Source organism: Bombyx mandarina, chromosome 17 (genome assembly GCF_030267445.1).
Source record: "Bombyx mandarina strain Sakado chromosome 17, ASM3026744v2".
NCBI classification, from domain to species: domain Eukaryota; kingdom Metazoa; phylum Arthropoda; class Insecta; order Lepidoptera; family Bombycidae; genus Bombyx; species Bombyx mandarina.
Genome location: NC_143223.1, coordinates 4205255 through 4223688, shown reverse-complemented (window position 1 = coordinate 4223688; position 18434 = coordinate 4205255). Strand labels below are relative to the sequence as shown.

The following is an 18434-nucleotide window of genomic DNA, read 5'->3' as shown; positions in this document are numbered from 1 at the left end:
CTCTTTTGGTTGACAAGGTCGACCACTACCAGCAAAAAGGTAAGGGAAAAAATCGTTTAATAAAAACGAAAACCAAATAATTTGTAAATTTACCACTTCAGGTGGGCTGTGACCTTGTCCAACCATATAAGCAATAAAGAAAAAAAATTGCGTTGTGTCAGGTAGGTGATTCCAGGGGAGTCGTTTAGTGGGTGGGCCCTAAAATTCCTTGGGCCCATGGTCTGCTCCCAAGACCTTGCAGATCGTCAAGTCCCGCATACCCCGCGCGCCCCCTAGGAGGCGCCTCGTAGGAGGTTCGGCCCACGGCCCGAAAAAAAGGTAGGTGTGATTCGAAACCCTAACACATATTAAAGCCCTTTAAATAAAATGACGATTTACTAGAAGGGTTTAAAAAAATCACATAATTCATTCATACAAAAAACTTTATTAAAAATATTTTAATCTGTACATCATAAAATATACATAATTATGGCTTCATTGGACGCATTACAAATGGATGGAATGTCTTAAGTACATTACTATCACAATAATTGAGGCACAATAATTTATAATTTTATCAAATAGCATTACATATACACTATAAAAATATAAAAAGGAATAGAATATGAATATAACCTGATTAAAAAAAAAAACCTTTTAAAGTTATAGGATACAAAATATGAAGTTGAATTACGATTATAGTTTTTATTGATTGATTTATTAATATATTTATTGGAACCCGGCCTCGTTTTGCTGTGACTATCAATAAATATGTAAAATACAACAATTTATTGAAACTACACGGTCGCCATTTTTTGTATTTTGGGGGGACTAAAACAACTTCCTCAAAATACCGACAACTACATACATTTCCAACTTCATCAGATAAAGGTAATTATTATATTTATATAAAATATTCATATTCAGTACCATGTACTTTTTATTGCTATTGCAGACATGCAAGCATACGGCCCATCTGATGGAAAGTCGTCATTGTCGGTCATGGACATCAGCAACGCCAGGGGCACAGCCAAAAGCTGTCTACTGAATTTCAGATGTTATTTTTTTATTATTTATGATAGAGTAAAAGCTCCTTATTCGCGCTTCCTTCATTCGCGTTTCCACGATGAAAATGCACCCAATTCCTATGTTCGCAGCTAAAGTTTTCTTTATTCGCGAATCAAATCGGTACATTGATAAAAAGGATTCTATATAGGTCTCTAACCGAATATCATTTGTAAAAACCTTGTCCAATGGACTAAAAAAATAGACTTTATTACAATTATGCCTAATATGTTAAATGTTGTGTTTTTTTTGTCACCTTGGAACGTATCCCTATAATACCATATATTTTTATGTATTTTATCATTAAATATTCGCGGCATATTTATACAAAACATATACGCTGCGAATGAAGAGCTTTTACTATATATTTATTGGTGGTAGAGAATGAATTCGCATTTTGTCATCATCTTGCTCATTCCTACATCAAAAAAATTTGCGGTTTCGTTTTGAAGGGCGAGACAATCCTTATAAAACTTAATGCAGACACGGACCTCAAGTGGCAAGGTTGGAGACGGCATGCGCGTGCTGATGTCCACGGGCACGGGTACCCGCTGAACATTAGTCATCAAATCTACTGCTTATTTGCGCGAATTTACACTAATAATATATTTTTTACATAAAAATATAATTTATGTTCATTAGGAATAGAGGCTACAATCGCATAGCCAGTCTGTTTATTCAGTGTACATTATCAGTGTATATATTAGTCTATTACTGTTCGGCAATAATATCGATATAAAAGGTTCTATTGTGATTTGTGTGTTGGTTAATATTATTACACGGATTCATTAAAAAATCTGATCATAATAATTAAATACAGCGAATTTAATTTCATTTCATTTTTCACACTAGACCGAGAATGAGGAATAAATTCTAAAGAATTTTAAAAAAAAAACATCATATCCAAATTCAAAATTTAGATAGCTTCTTAGTTTTAAGTGTATATAGTATATATCGTATATTATATATTTATATATTATAGTATATATTTTGATTCGTATTAAAATGATTTATTTTGTATAAAAATATCACATCCTGTTATTTGTATACTTAAAGGAATGTAATTCTTATTTAGATAAAGAAACTCCTACGTACTTTTGAAGAAAACTTCTTAGAGAAGTTCACTCACCTGTCATTCAACGAAGAGAAATAATTCACTCTTACATAATATACTAATAATATTGTATAATATATTAATTTAAACACACATAGATAAGGACTTTAAATATTTTTTTCGTATTTCTTTTACAGATGAGTGAATATTTTGTTAGAATAATTTAATATAGTTTTAATTTTATATTGTCAATAAATTCGCATTTATAATACAGAAAACGCAGTTAAATCTTTCATTGTCCGATGTATTTTATATCATTATATTTGGAATTATTTAAAAGTGATATTATTGTTATGCTGACCGTACTAATATTACGTTATTAGCTAGTAAGAAAAATCACACAAACTCCATAGGTACTGGCGACTGATGACAATGACAATGGCCGCCGTCAGATCGCCGTGTCGACTATGGGTCCCGGGCTAGTTAACGCCTGTTTCCTCTCTTGGACAGCTGTGACGAGTTTTCTGTACGGACCTGTGGGATACAGTTACTGTTTAATACACAAAAAAAAAATTACTAACCCACTGAGTTTCTGACCGAATCTTCTCAGTGGGTCGCGTTTCCGATCCGGTGATAGATTCTGCGAAGCACTGCTCACTTACCCGTCAGAGCATAGCTGGAATAGTCTCTTAGGCTATCAACGATTAGAAACGGGAAAAAATCAATAAAAGAAAATCCACTAAAGATTTAATAAATTACATCAAATTTACTGTAAAGTTATTTTATCTTATTTAACTTAATAGTTTTGTTATTATATTACAGAGCATCTGTTAAATAAAGGTTTGGCTTAAAGGACCAAAACCTTATAGTAATAAAAAAAACAGGCTAAAATTGCCATGTTCCACAAGCTAAACAAATGCATGAAAATTAAATAAATAATGGTATCATTTGCAATGCTATCGACAGGTGAAAGGCTATTTGGTTTAAGCAACATTTTTGCAACTTTACAGGAGAGCCATTCGAAGATTATTATTAGGAAAAAATCTTCTTCTTCTTTTTTCTACCTTATCCAAGTAGGTGGGGTCGGTACAGCTAATTTTTCTATTCCATTCTCTTCTATCAACAATCACTCCTCTCTCTATTTCTTATATCATCTATCACACTCCATCCATGAAAATTAAAATTAGAGTAAAATATCATAACAAAAAACACTTCTTCAGCTAATTTCAAATGGGTAAACTTAATTGACGTTCAATTAAAAATGTCGAACTGTTGATATTAATATCAGATAGAACGCACTTTTGATTATTTATTTTTTTCCTACTTATGCTGATAGCCTTGAGAGGTTATATCAGCTAAGGTGAGCTCACGGGGCTCAAACCGGAAGGGTATTACAAAGATAAATGTCGCGTATTAAGCGTAATGTCGTTTAAGCCTTTCACCTCTCCCCCCCTCGATATAATACAAAACTTACTTACTTTTCTTTTTTCCTTTCTTTTTAATACTGTTTTATTAGCTTCAGACGTATGTATGTTAGTATGTAACGGAATCTTTGAACACGTTTTTGACCCCTTCAAAACGTCAGATTATCTCGAAATTTGGTATACTTATTAAGGACCGATAACAATAAAATATTTAAAAAAAATTTGAAAAAATTGAAATTAAACTAAAAAGTGAAAAATAAATAATAGTTAAAAAAAAACTAACAAAATACGCTTTTATAGAAAATCCAATTAAAAAATTGAAAATAAATTTGAATTAAAAATATTGTAAGAAAAAATTATTTTATTGTAAAAAAAGCGTCGGTTGCATGGTATCAGTAGGTAGTTATAAATATTTTATGAACAGATATGAGTAGAAGGGTTATTTTGATAATATCCTGAAAAGCAATCCACGTTTTTTTTTACAATAAAATCATTTTTTCTATTTGAAACAATATTTTTAATTCTAATTTATTTTCTATTTTTTAGTTATTTTCTATAAAATTATTTATTTTATGATTATAGTACTACTGGTGGCCCGGAGGCCTTTCCAATTTCATCAGGACAGGTGGGCGAGCAAAGGCTCAGCCAGGATGGAGCCTACTCACCTAGAGGCAGGCCGAGTGATTTCATGTCGCTCTCGGTCAGCAGCATAAGCGCTTCCAAGTCGATTTGTTCGTCTCGAAACTTCTGCACGTACTGCGAGAGGCCCCACGCGGTCAGGAAACGCTCTAGGGACGCAGAGCCAGACTCATCGGCCTCTCCCTCCTCGTCCGAAGTTATCGTCGAGCTTTCTGCAGTGTTTTTTTAAATTTTTTTTATTGCCCTGGATGGCACGCGGCCCACCTGATGGTGAGTGGTTACCGTCGCTCGTGGACTTCAGAAATGCCAAAGGGCCAAGCCAAGCCCCTGCTTACCGCTAGGTTCGCAGAGGTACACAGGATTACCATTCATTCTGTCCAACGCGAGCACATCACTGATTCGTCTCATATATTAATTTGGCAGCTTATAGCAGCGGTCGGGGAACCGGAAAACGCTTTACTGCTTCAAGGCAGTAATACCGGCGGTGGTACCTACCCGTGAGGACTCATAAGAGGTCCTACCACCAGTAACCACTATGCTAATATTCTTTTAAAACTATGCATTCATAATACAATATCTATGCAATAAAAAAAAACTCTAGTGGGTGAGGAAAATTTCATACTCCTCCATCCGCGCAATTTTCGTAAAAAGGGATACAAAGTTTTTGCTTCACGTATTAATATATAGATTTCTTATTACTTGGAAGCTTTCTAGTAGAGTACAGAGTATCTGAGAAAAAAAAAGATTTCCAGAGTGCGGTACCTGAGTGCGGCTCGGTCCACTCGGCGGGGCGGTAGGCGGTGCGGGGGGCGTGGCGCGCGGCCAGTGACCCCGCCGAGCCGATGGACAGGTCCTCGCCCGGCGCGCCCGGCATCGCGCCCAGCGTGGCCGTTATGGACCGTCTGAAACATGAACAAGTCTGTAATCATTTGTGAGCCGATCCGGTGGTAGGACCTCTTGTGAGACCGCGCGGGTAGGTACCACCACCTGCCTATTTCTGCCGTGAAGCAGTAATGCGTTTCGGATAGAAGGGTAGGGCAGCCGTTGTAACTATACTGAGATCTTAGAACTTATATCTCAAGGTGGGTGGCGCATTTACGTTGTAGATGTCTATGGGCTCCAGAAACCACTTAACACCAGGTGGGCTGTGAGCTCGTCTACCCATCTAAGCAATAAATAAATAAAAGTTGAGCCTGTGAAATTGCTCAGGCGGCTCTAGAGAGGACAGGAGAAGTAACGGAAGGGGGTTTTAGTGCGTAGGTTGTTGAGTAATCTTCTCAGTTGAGTCGGGCATACCATCTGGCCCGGGCCGATTGATATCCATGAGGTTTTCCCCCTGCCACGCAAAAAAAAAGGTTGATCCTCTGAAATGAATAGATAAAGAAAATAACAAAGACCTGCTCTAAAAATCTCCACGGTGCTTCCCGAGCGCTGTGACATGTCTTTCTTGAAACGAGACTTGTAGAGAGTATTAAACGGTAGGCAACGGCTTGGCTCTGCCCCTGACATTGCTGACATCAAAAAAGTAGATATGTTTTTTTATTGCCCTTGTAGACAAACGTGCATACGGGCCACCTGATGGTGAGTGGTTACCGCCGCCCACGGACTTCAGCAATGCCAGGGGTAGAGCCAAACCGCTGCCTACCGAGAGAGATATCAATCACGAATATGCAGATTGTATCGTATTCTGTTTTGCAACATCCTGTATATAATACACAAATATGGCGTAAAAGACCGCGTGTCGAATGACGCGATATCCCCAAACCACAACAAATTACAAAACAAAGACACTACATTTTTTGCCACGTACCATCCGGCTATGGAATGAGCTCCCCTCCACGGTGTTTCCCGAGCGCTATGACATGTCCTTCTTTAAAAGAGGCTTGTGGAGAGTATTAAGCGGTAGGCAGCGGCTTGGCTCTGCCCCTGGCATTGCTGAAGTCCATGGGCAACGGTAGCCACTCACCATTAGGTGAGCCGTATGCTCGTCTGCCTACAAGGGCAATAGAAAAAAAACATTACCTAAAGGCTACACTCCCGAATCCTGGTCTGTCGAATATACTGGCGGGCTCTTGCAGCATCACCTCCTGTCCTATGCCGCTGTCTTCTCCAGACAGAACCGTGAAATCCGGTTGACTTGCCGATCTGCCGAAGTAAAATTAAAAAAAAAAAACAATTACTACCTGTTAAATTTTTCATTTTAACTGGAACAATAATACATATATTTTTCATAATATTATAATAAATGTCTTAATAAATCTTAATTGATGTGAGTGAAAGTGTGTACAATAGGTACACATTAAACTAAAATGTACGTGTAAAAATATATGTGGGTGTGTAAAATACATAGTAGTGTGTGTAAAGTTTTTTTAAATTGATTTAATGTATTTTTTAGATTATAAATGTTATAGATTATAGATGAAGCCCAATAAGTTTATTTTATTATTTATTGAGATGGATGGACGACCTCACAGTCCACCCGGTGTTAAGTGTTTACCGGAGTCCATATACATCTACAACGTAAATGCCATCACCCACCTAGAGACATAAGTTCTAAGGTCTCAGTATATAGTTACAACGGTTGCTCCACCCTTGGAACCGAAACGCATTACTGCTTCACGGCAGAAATAGGCAAATTATGGTCGATTTTCGACCGCTCTGGGTGACCTCTAGTAGTTAATATAACGTGGTACATACCTTGTCAGTGGCGGTTTCTTCTGATCGGTGTCCTCCGTGAACACGTCGGTAACGTTGCTCCGGTGTTGCGGCCCCGCGCCCAGAGTGCCCACGTACATCACTTCACTGTCGCGACGGAGCCCGGATAATGACGTCAGAGAGCGACGACCGGTCGTTTCTAATTCGCCAACCTATAAAAAAAAACGGTTGTCTGTAAAGTCGGTTTACTGACGATAGTTGAATGTGACAACGTCATAAGAAAATACTGATGGAATGGTTTTATTTTTCAATTATCGCAATTATCGTTGCTGTAAACAATTGACACCCCATTAACTTTTCACTGAACTTCATACTTGACGAAAACATGTAAATGTATTATTGTATAGTAGCTGTCCATGCGGAAGCATCGCTCACTCAAGTAGGAGAGAGACAGATGTCGAACGCTGCCGAACGCGGAGGCCGATTGTGCCTCTTTTTCGCTCGTTGCGCGCTCTCGCTTGCACTTCAAGCCTTAAATGATACGCCTCAGAGCAAGGTAACGCCGCATGAGTCATATTTTTTCGTGCGTGCAGCCGGCTCCATCGATTTATAAGACGTTGTCACGTCAAAAAAGATTTACCCTCCTTAGAACGTTTCGACCAAAGTTTGGATGTTGTCGTGCAGAAATGAAGCAGTATAGTTAAATTAATGTTAACGTGTTTATTTATTTTGTCTTAAATAAAGTGCGAGAGGGAAGGCTCATTCATTGTATACAGTTTTAAATGTGTTAGAAAGAATACACCGGTTTTTTTATACCAATCTGTGAGGAGTCTTAAATTGGGATTTTGTGCGTCCAAAGTTTCGATGGTTACACAGACAAACGAAGACCGCGTCCAAACTTTAAACGCTAACACAGACGAAGGGTTTGAAACTTTGTGTGTTTTTCTTAAAAGCATTTAAAGATCTTACGTTTTTTTAGAAGTCGTTTTTACGTATTAGTGTATATTGTCGATTTCCATTATAATTTAGATTTATTTAGATTTGCTATTGGTATATTACCTCATCTAAAATATATACGTATAAAGACCAAATAGTTAAGTACAATTTTCTTCTCGAAAATTTTAACCGTTTTTTTTTTGTTTGTTTAAAAGTTATTCACGAGTTCATGTATTTATTTTAAAGTTGCTTTCTAGCAAAAACAAAGAGATTATTATACATATCGTGGAATTTCGATTATAGGACGAAAGTGAAAAAAAAAATTTTTATCTCCATACTAACGTCTCGAAATTTCGACATTTCTTTATTTAGCAATTCTCCGTGGAAGTGGACGAACGTGTCTAAGGAGGATAATCAAGTATTGAAATGTTACCTTGAAGTCATCATTCGGTCCATTACGGCCGATGGTGTTGTTGCGCAGTTTGCTGGCGAGGGCCTTCTTGTAGACGGCGCCGCGGCCCCGGACGCCCGAGTTCACGGTGCCGACCAGCGTGCTGTACGTCGGGCGGGGCTGCTCGTCCGCCAGGAGGTTACCTGGATTCGGTACGCACCACGGTATACGCCAGTCGTGGACATAATTCAAACTATTGCGACGATTCAATGTGGCGTTTCCTTGACCATCGTTTACGGCTCAGTCGTCTATGGCTTGGAAACATACGTTCTGTGCGTAGTTGGAACAGCCCTTTAAGCTACCGACAATTAGGCAGGCCGAAAAAAAGGACAAAAAAAAGTTTAATGACAAAAAAGCGGTTTAAAATCGCAAAAGTACTTTTTTTTCTTTTTCTTTTTATTGATGCACAAAACAAATATTAAATTATAATATATATAAAAAATCTTTTAAATATTAGCTCGGATTCATTGATAACGAGAATTCAATTTAATCGTTAAAGGAAGGCATAAAGTTTGGTCGACAATTAATCAGGGGATACACCTATGACCTGATCCCTTGAACTACAGTTGCTATTTCTACATCGGTTCTCCCTAACAAGGTTGATGTTATTCTGAAATCTGGCCACTATTTGGATAAAAGGGCTACTCTTCCCGACCAATTACGAAACATCAATAAATCAAAATCCCACTCAATGTAAATAAATACGAAGGACTTGCACTCCAATAATGAGCTCGTAGTGGCAACATTGTTTATTGAACCCTTCTTGGAGTTGATGGGCAAAATTAAACTGTAATTTACGTGTTTTTAGTGACCAGTATTGACCGATCGACGTGGCAACGTGAATTAAGTCACCTTACTAACCGTGAGACATGACATGTGATATGAGGTCGAAAAGTCAATTGTATTGGCATAACGACCACCTTCCAAACCGCAGAATGCTACTTACCAGTGGCAAAGTGATTTATTTAAGCTAATTTATAATTGTTTATATATTTATCACAAATTACGACAAAACACAGCAACTATCCACTATAGAAATCACAAATAAATTAAATAGTAACATGACAAATTTAATTTATCAAAACACATCGTTGTTCCGAATCGGTCTCATCACGGCGAATGCAAGAATCGATCTAGAAAGATCATTGGAAGACACTTGTTTAAACACATCCAATACTATATTATATTAAGTACATTCTTATATTTATAACTTCAGTTCCATAGAGTGACGAATTTGAATTTGAACGTAATTGCGACAAATCTAGTTATCTTATTCAGTTAGTAACCTAAAACTTTCACAAGTTATTATTACCTATTTTTTATATTTTAAATTACTAGAGCAACTCATTATTATTCATACAAATTTCCTTTTCTTTACTACTAGATTCAAATAGTTATAATTTAAAGGGAATCTTGATATATGTGACGATACAAAAACCGGACTGCAAAATTGATCTCTTTCCCAAAGTGAACCTTGGAAAAGAAAAGCTGTTGACGTATAGATCAAACATCACAGCTTCAGTGTTCTACTGGCAGAAATAATTACGTTTAGGCAATAAAGATTTCCACATACCCTGACTTGTAGATCTGATCATCTTTTGTTTGAGGGCTATCAGCACGTTGCTGGGCCGATGTGGCATAGTGGACACCTCTTCGCCGTAACCCTGTTCCCACTCTTTGGCCAGCTTCTTCATTTCCTTCTCGGCCATGAGATCAGCTTTGCTCTGTCTTTTCTGATACTGCTTCTGCGATTTCTCATAGTCTTTTCTGGCTTTCTCTTTGAGCGCTTTCGATTTCTTCCTGGAAAATTGAAAACGATTTAATTGTAGTTTGGATTTCAGTGGTACCTCATTAACTAAAATGAGAGAATTCAGAATTGTTTAAATCGAAATCCCACCCTCCACGGTGTTTCCCGAGCGCTATGACATGTCCTTCTTCAAACGAGGCTTGTGGAGAGTATTAAGCGGTAGGCAGCGGCTTGGCTCTGCCCCTGGCATTGCTGAAGTCCATGGGCGACGGTAACCACTCACCATCAGGTGGGCCGTATGCCCGTCTGCCTACAAAGGCAATAAAAATAAAAAATAAAAAAAATATATCTGGTATGTAACCGTCTTCCTGATGTTATCTCAACGCCATGACTTGTCTTTCACAAATGTGGCCTGTATCGAGTTTTTAGCTGTAATTAGTGACTTCACTGTAAGCATTGATCTGTTTATGGGCGTCAATCGTCGTTAAGCATTGGGTATAGATACATAAATAATGCTCCTTCCTGATTTCTGATTAGTAGTATAATAATACTTTCATCTGATGTTTCTAGCGAATCTTCTCCCGCTTCCTATTTCAAGTTATACTTCCTATTGCAACTCTTAAATCCTTTAACCACTAGAGAGCCGCGAAAATGTTTAATAATCAAACAAGAAACGGCATTAATTATTACGGTTTTACATAACAATAAAACCGATATTATGTGCCGAGAAGGAAAACATACAGCATTGTATTATGAAGAAGCAGTGTGTACTTAGCTTAAATTCCTTGTCTATGTCCAACCATAGACAGTCAATTTAGTTCCATCTTTAGCCGCTAGGTGCTGCCAGCAAGTATAAAGGAAGCGCAGCCATCTTTGATCTTCATAGTCTTCACCAGGAAGAACTTCCTGCAATGCTGTATGTTTTCCTTCTCGGCACATAATATCGGTTTTATTGTTATGTAAAACCGTAATATTGATGTGCCTTTGGAAAACATACAGCATTGTATTATGAAGACGTGTTTGTTATCTGCTGGTGAAATTATTAAGCACAACGCTATGATGAAATAGGTAAGCTATAATAAAATTATGAAGCGCAATGATAATGTTCATAATTTATATAATTATGAAATCGAAAAAACACAGTTGTTAACTTCCATGTTAATTCAATAATTAAAAAATATTTATAAGTTTGTAATAAACATTTTATCTTGTATATACAAGAAAATGTATAAATTGTATAAATGATGTATATACATCATGTAGGTGTAAATGTTTTGAAAAAAAGAATCGTGAGGATCTTTAGGAAGTTCTATTATTCGGAAATAATTATTGTAAGCGTTTGGATGATTTGCATTTGCCTCTAGAAAGTATTTCGTCTATTGGTTCATTACCAATCCATCTCAGAGGCTACTGCTGATCTACAACTTCTTAGATATGGGTTGATGCCACTACCTCGTAAGGTTGAACGAAGACCAGTTTCCAATTACAGTACGGTATGCCGCTTTTGTGACAACACACATAGTTAGAAAAAAGTCCTTACGAATCTTACTGGGCATGTCTTTAGTTTCATGTTTAGAAAGCACTTATGCAGATTATTGACGAAAATGGATTTTAATTTTAGACCCAATGACTGGTATCAGAAAGATGTTTTTCTCTGTTAAATGTTGAGCAAAGTAAGATCATTAACTCTGCGTCCAGTAGCCAGCAACATGGTTGTTGGTGTCCTTCAAGCTACCTTGAGGCGTGATCTGGTGGTAGCTGGGTTTGAAGAAAACCAATTTAGAACTATTCTCGGATCTCATGTGAATGGGACTATACTTAGTAAAGTTGTAATAAGTAGTTGAATTTTGTTTAGTTATTCCGATGGCTTTTTTAGAATAGCAATTTTTATTAGAGAGCTTGAGAATGTTTGCTGTCCTACATGTATGTTGCCCACAGAAAGTCGACAGCGCTGCTTTATGCAGAAGGATTGTTTTATAGGCAAAATTTTCTTTTTGGAAAAGAAAAAAGAATTTGGCAACATCTGCAGACTTAGGATCAATTTTAAATCTGTAGCACCATATGCACCATCTTCTAGTCGCTGGTAAGTATGCTGGCAAAGTGGATTGACACCAGCTAATTTTAAATAAATCTTCTCCTGTGTAGACCAGTCTATTATTTGTACAACCTCCCCCCCCCCCCTTTCTAAGCTTTCAGGGTTAATGTTTACCCTGTGGAGGAGGCAGGTTTTGGATTTCGTGCGCGTTATCTAGCGTTCGGGATCTGAGGGCTTGGAACCCAAATGCTTTCGCTCAGTCTGGGAACTCTACCAGGTAGGTTCCCTAGACACTTGAAGTGAGTCAGTACTCTGGGGAGAAGGTTGAGAGGAGGAATTCTCCATGCTAGTTGCATCCTCTACGGTCTGCTGAAGGTATCCAATCTTGGTCGGCGAATGGGTTTATATCCGGATGACCCCACTTTCGAAAAACTTTTGTGGTCACTTGTGGTAAAAAGTGCCATTTCGCAGGTTGATTTCCTCGTGATAGCCTGTCGGTTACGATGTTGTATCTCCCCGAGAGATTATAAGCTGACAGTTATCTTGAACTTATCGCTTAGGTTTAAAGATCGAAAGGTCAACGCTAGTGAAATACTTTCAGATTCATTTTGATTGTCACTACCATTGCAAATAGCTCTTTTGTGGCTGAGCCGTTTCAGTTGTTGAGCTGACCATAGACAGGACGTTAATATTTTGTCTAATTGTAACCCCTACCCATGTCCGAAGCTTCCGTTGCCAAGAAATGGTTGGTTTTGTGTCTCGGCAATGTTTGACATGTGACTCCGTGTCAGCACTGCATTTGTAACCCCTACACATGTCCGAAGCTTCCGTTGCCAGGAAATGGTTGGTTTTGTGTATCGGCAATGTCTGAGATGGGGCTCCGCGTCAGCGCTGCATTTAATTGTTAACACATGTAGGATGGCCCGTTTTTACGGGGGTGTTTTTTCTTGAAACTTCGCAAGAATTTTCAAGTTCGCAATTTGCAAGTTAGCATAGATTGATGTAATTCCGTCAGAGTTTGAGCTAGGATGTTGTTGAGTGGCCACTTTATTTCTCGCAATTTTCCATCGAATCCCTAAACATGTCATCTCTTGAACCAGTGTACTAATTGATTTTTTGTAAGGCTGACTTGGCAGCCCAAATAATCCAAGAGCTTTACAGCTTATGTGGCCTGAAGACTCAACTTGGACTTCTTTTGATGGACCAGGTGGAATTTGCGTAGGTGGGATAACACTCAACGTCCCTTTGCACGCAATGTCTCCGCGACAGAGCATGCTATGCAAGCAAAAAAGGTGTATTTGTCTTCATGGACCAAAAAAGTCGCGTAGGTAGGTTAACATTTGACTTCCCTATGTACGTAAGGTCTTCGCGACCGAGCATGGTATGGGAGCAAAAACGTTTATTTGTTTTGGTGAAACAAGATCAAGTCGTGTAGGTAAGCTAGCACTTTCGATTTTGCACGCAATGCCTCCGCGACCGAGCATGCTACGGAAGCAAAAAGGTTTATTTGTCTTCAAGGACCAAAAAAGTCGCGTAGGTACGTTAACATTTGACTTCCCTATGTACGCAAGGTCTCCGCGACCGAGCATGCTATGGGAACAAAAACGTTTATTTGTCTTGGTGAAACAAGATTAAGTCGTGTAGGTAAGCTAGCACTCGACTTTGCACGCAATATCTCCGCGACCGAGCGACCGAGCACCCTATATAATGGAAATTGACATGCCAGCCCAGATAATCCAAAAGCTTCACAGCTTCTGCAGCCTGAAGTTTCAACTTGGATTTGTTTTGGTCGACCAAAAGGAAGTCGTCTAGGTAGACTAGCACTCGAGTTCCTTTTGCACGCAAGGTCTCTGCGACCCAGCATGTTATGGAAGCAAAAAAGGTTAATCCAAAAGCTTCACAGCTTCTGCAGCCTGAAGTTTCAACTTGGATTTGTCTTGGTCGACCAAAAGGAAGTCGTCTAGGTAGACACTAGCACTCGAGTTCCCTTTGCACGCAAGGTCTCTGCGACCCGCATGTTATAGAAGCAAAAAAGGTGTGGCTCTGAAGCCAGACCGAAGGGTAGGCATGTCATTTCATACTAACTCATAAGAAGGTACCGATTCCTTCCTGAAGGTACTGATACTGGTACCTTGGTACTGATCCTCAAGAAGTATCGACGAAATTTTGCGACTGATACTAGAAAAATATTCCTGAGAAATGTTTAATTCTATCATCCAGTCCCCTGGGTGGAGAAAGTTTGGTACCGAGGTGTCCGAAAACAGTTACGTGTTTTATCTTTACGACCTTGTTCAACTCTCGAAGATCGAAAATTGGACGCATTGATCCGTCGCTTTTCTTACGCAGAATTTTTTTTTTTTTTGTTTTTTTGTTTTTCTTTTTTTTTTTTTCTTTTGGTATTTGGTAACCATACATGGTTTTCAAATTATTACAATTTTGGTGGCACTCAGTGCCTCCCGTCGGTGTCTTCAATTGCCCCCCTCTGGATTGTGCCAGATGTTACGGACTATGATTGTTTATAATGTTTGGCTTGCCTTTTGTACGAGGTCGTGACAAATAGGATTGTAGCCCTCCGAGGGACTGAATAGATTTCAATTTAGTATTATCAAACAAAAGATTCCTCAATGAGTAGTGCGTTGGCAACAGGATACTTTGTTAGAGACCACGGAAATTAAACTTTGACGTCTTATTTCTATCCATACAGCCCTTTTTTCCGTATACAATTTAAAACGCTTTTACGGGTAACTTGTACGACGGAGACGATTTGCCAAAGTTTTCAGTAATTATGTTACAAAGATTATTAGTTTAAATCTGTTGTGTTTTTGTCAAAATTTCCGTATTGACGAGATCAATTTGTTTACAAAAATTTTCGTTACATTCAATTGTTACACACAGTTGATGCATTATTAGATTTACAACGTCACTGACCTGGTGGGATAACGAGCCGATTTGAAGATCGACCGTTACCTTTGAATCCCGTCGTTTCTTACGCAGAGACTCCTTTTGTTCTTTTTCGCTTGACGAGCTGTTCGAACGCAAGGCGTCTCCATCGCGTCTCGCCTGGACATCTTCCCTCTCGGAAATTATGGAGCTTGACTCAACATCACCTCCAACAGATGACGCGTGATTCATGGCGTCCGATGATAGGATTGGTAAATAATACTCGTAATGATTGCAAAATAACACTCATAGAAACACAAAATAAATATTTTTTGCAATTAATAAGAAGTCGAATAAATATTTGTGGATTTGCGACTTCACAGTACGAAAGTACACAACGCTATGAAGATCAAGAAGAAGAAGAAGAAGAAGGGTCGTCGTACCCCCTTTCGGGGGCACGGAACGGGCCTCGGGGCAAACCCCACTGCCCGGAACGAAGCTCCCTGCCACACAGGGCAGGGGTGAAATGTTGCAAGACGGGATTAGGGGGGCTGTTCGTATGCGCGTTCGGCGCACTCCACATCGACAAAAATATATACATAAACATAATACGATGGGCTTGATCTTAAGCGACGGCTTGATGCCCGCGGAGGAGTACCCCCGGCGCCTGCTGCTGTCCTCTGCTTGATTTTTTTTTTTTTTTTTTTTTTTTTTTTTTTCCTAACTACTAACTATAACTAACTAAAACTAAACTACTATACTAACTATTAACTACTACTATTTACAATATATACAAAGCGGGACAACAGTCAGCACCGTGGGGCCCGCCACCGGCCCCATGCCGCGGCCCCACCTCTACAAACCAGAGGAGGAGCCGCGGCACTGGTTTGGCGCTCACCCGCTAGGGGCTCCCCAGAAGGGGAAGACCGTTGCGGGGAGGGACCGACTTAAGACACTCCCCAAAAGGGGGAGTGGTCCACCCTCGGGGGTGGAAAATGGGTCCCCATAGGGGGGCACCCCAACGATGTGGGGGGAAATGACGAGTGTGGACAGCTCAGTCCCATGGGGGCACTCATTATGAGCACTCCCATATCACTCCGGTTAAGCCGACTATCTTACCATAGCCGGGGGTTCCAGTAGCTCCCTTGGTAGCGCCTGACCATCAGGTGGTCTGGCGTGCAAGGGAGCTATATTGTGGAGATGCTCGTGGGGTCCACCGTCAGCCCGCTCGTACATATTACGAGCTAGCCTCCGAATGAACTCCTCGAGCGACTCCACATCTAGATCCCGGGCGATTACGTCATTTCTGACGTAACGCCCTGCTCCGACTATCGTGCGAAGAGCCAGATTCTGCTGGGCCTGTAACTTCACCCGCATGATCTGCGGGATGAGGTGATACCAGGCCGCAGCTGCGTACGTGATACGGGAACGAACATACGTCTTGTAAATGCCGAGTCTAGTCCTGGTCGGCAACCCGGAGGCCAACACCGGCCGGAGGAGAAACCTCGCATAGCGGGCGGCCGCCAACGCCGACTTGGCGTGGGCGGTCATCCTCAAACTCCGGTCGATACTGACTCCCAGGTATCGGACACTGGGCCTAAACTCGACATTGACTCCACGGAGACTGAGCTGTCCTGGGACGGCTCTTGTGCGGACCGGACCGAAGAGGATAGCCGCGGTCTTCCCCACGTTGACCGCGACCCTCCATCGGTCCAGCCACTGGGGCAGTAGGTCCAACAGCCTCTGCATCCTCGAAATGGCCGCAGAAGGGAAATTAGAGGACGAGAAGTAGGCGCTGTCGTCGGCAAACAGCGCCAACTTCACGTCGGCTTCCCATGCTTGGAGGTTGCCCTCAAGCGTGGGAATGTCGTTGGTGTAGAGAGCGTAGAGGACTGGTGCCAGGACGCTTCCCTGGGGAACTCCGGCCGTGACTGGGCGCACCGACGACTTTGCGCCCTCGACCGCGACAAGGAAGGATCTTCCCTCCAGGTACGACCCCAGCAGTCGCACATAGGCGTGCTGGAGGTCCGTGTTCTGCAACAGCTTGTAGATCAGTCCCGCATGCCAGACACGGTCGAAGGCCTTCTCGATATCGAGAAAGACTGCGGCCGTGTACTGGCGCGCGTTGGACCGATCCGCCAAGTGGTGCATAACGCGGACCAATTGCAGCGTTGTCGAGTGACCGCTGCGAAACCCGAATTGCTCGGGTCTGAGAAGGATGTGCGGCGACACCCTTCTCAGCAGCAGCCGCTCGAACAACTTGCCCATATGCGACAGCAGAGTGATCGGACGATAACTGGAGGGATTTCTCCTATCCTTGCCGGGTTTGGGCAGGGCAATAACCTTGCCCAATTTCCAAATTCCCGGGAAGTGTCCTGTGGACAGAATGGAATTGAACAGTCGTGTCATGAATGACACGACCGTTTCGGGGAAGTGGAAAAATGCGAGGGAGGGAATACCGTCCTCGCCCGGCGCCTTGCGCCTCTTCATCCGCTTGATGGAGAGGCGCAATTCACTGGGAGTGATGAAATCACCATCTCCCAACGGTGGCACCGGGGAGGAGAGTAGGCTTGCTACGCTCTCTTCCACCGATTGGTGGAATGCGGCCTCTGAGGGTGCAGAGTTATTTGGAGCGAACTGCCGCTCCAGCATTACGGCCAGGACATCGGCGCGGGCCTGAGCCGAGAAACATCGGTTGCCCCTCTCGTCCACGAGTGGACAAGTCGGGGCAGGCCGATTTGAGAGCTGGCGGCAAAGTCGGTGGAGGGACACGGACGAGGGGTCCTCACGGGCCTCCTCGATCCGTTCCTCCCACGCATAGCCCCGATAGGAGCTAATCTTCGCCGCCAACTCCGCTTCCAGCTCATTAAGCTCGCGCTTGATCCTGGGACAACGAGTTGTCGCCCAGAGCCTCCTCAGGCCCCTCTTCCGGCGAATAATCGCTTTCAGATGGGCCGGGAGTATACCTCTGGGCCCGCCGCTGGGCACAAGAGTCGTCGCCTGGTCGATCGCTCCCCTGATGGAGTCGACAAGGCGGACTGCCGCGTCGTCGACCCCCTCAGGGGTGTTGGGGTCCTGAATTGCGGGAAGGTCGACTAGGCGTCTCTTAAAGAGCTCCCAGTCGACCTTCGGTCGTAGGGGCGAGGTCGCAACCCGGGTGAGCCCCATTCCCAGTGTGACCAGGATAGGGAGATGGGGGGTACCCAGGTCGTACAGTGCCTCAATAGTTAAGGGGCACCGTAGCCCCTTATGAACGCACACATCCAACACGTCGGGCTGGAGTTGCGCGGCGGTCGGAATGTGCGTGGGTTCGTCGGGGCCGACCACAGAGTAGTCGCCCCTATCGGCATCTTCTAACAGCCGCCTGCCCACTGCTGAGTTCAGTCGGGAGCCCCACGCGACGTGCTTCGCGTTGAGGTCCCCGACCAGCAGAGCTGGGCGGCTGTCGCAATTCAGGACCCGTCTTATGTCCCCGGGGTGGAAATCAGGCCCCGGGGGTCTATACGCGGCATAAACCCGCATATCTCCCCCCGAGGTGTGGATCCTCACACCGATCGACCTTGTCGATG

The 18434-nt window shown here is 41.9% G+C and overlaps 2 protein-coding genes across 3 annotated transcripts in view; both read right to left on the bottom strand.

Moving 5' to 3' along the window:
• LOC114253338 (nudC domain-containing protein 3) overlaps positions 1-18434 on the bottom strand; it is a 386657-nt gene that overhangs the window by 63891 nt on the left and 304332 nt on the right. The window lies entirely within an intron of this gene.
• The window catches only part of Sans (SAM_USH1G_HARP domain-containing protein Sans), a 45279-nt gene continuing 27249 nt past the window's right edge, over positions 405-18434 (bottom strand). Inside the window, exons 4-10 of the mRNA XM_089734310.1 lie at positions 9777-10003; positions 8186-8346; positions 6859-7028; positions 6184-6306; positions 4924-5063; positions 4188-4373; positions 405-2632 (exon numbers count right to left, since the gene is read on the bottom strand). Of these exons, the coding sequence (XP_089590436.1) occupies positions 2547-2632; positions 4188-4373; positions 4924-5063; positions 6184-6306; positions 6859-7028; positions 8186-8346; positions 9777-10003 (1093 nt within the window). The 3' untranslated portion in view covers positions 405-2546. The remainder of the gene's footprint in view (positions 2633-4187; positions 4374-4923; positions 5064-6183; positions 6307-6858; positions 7029-8185; positions 8347-9776; positions 10004-18434) is intronic.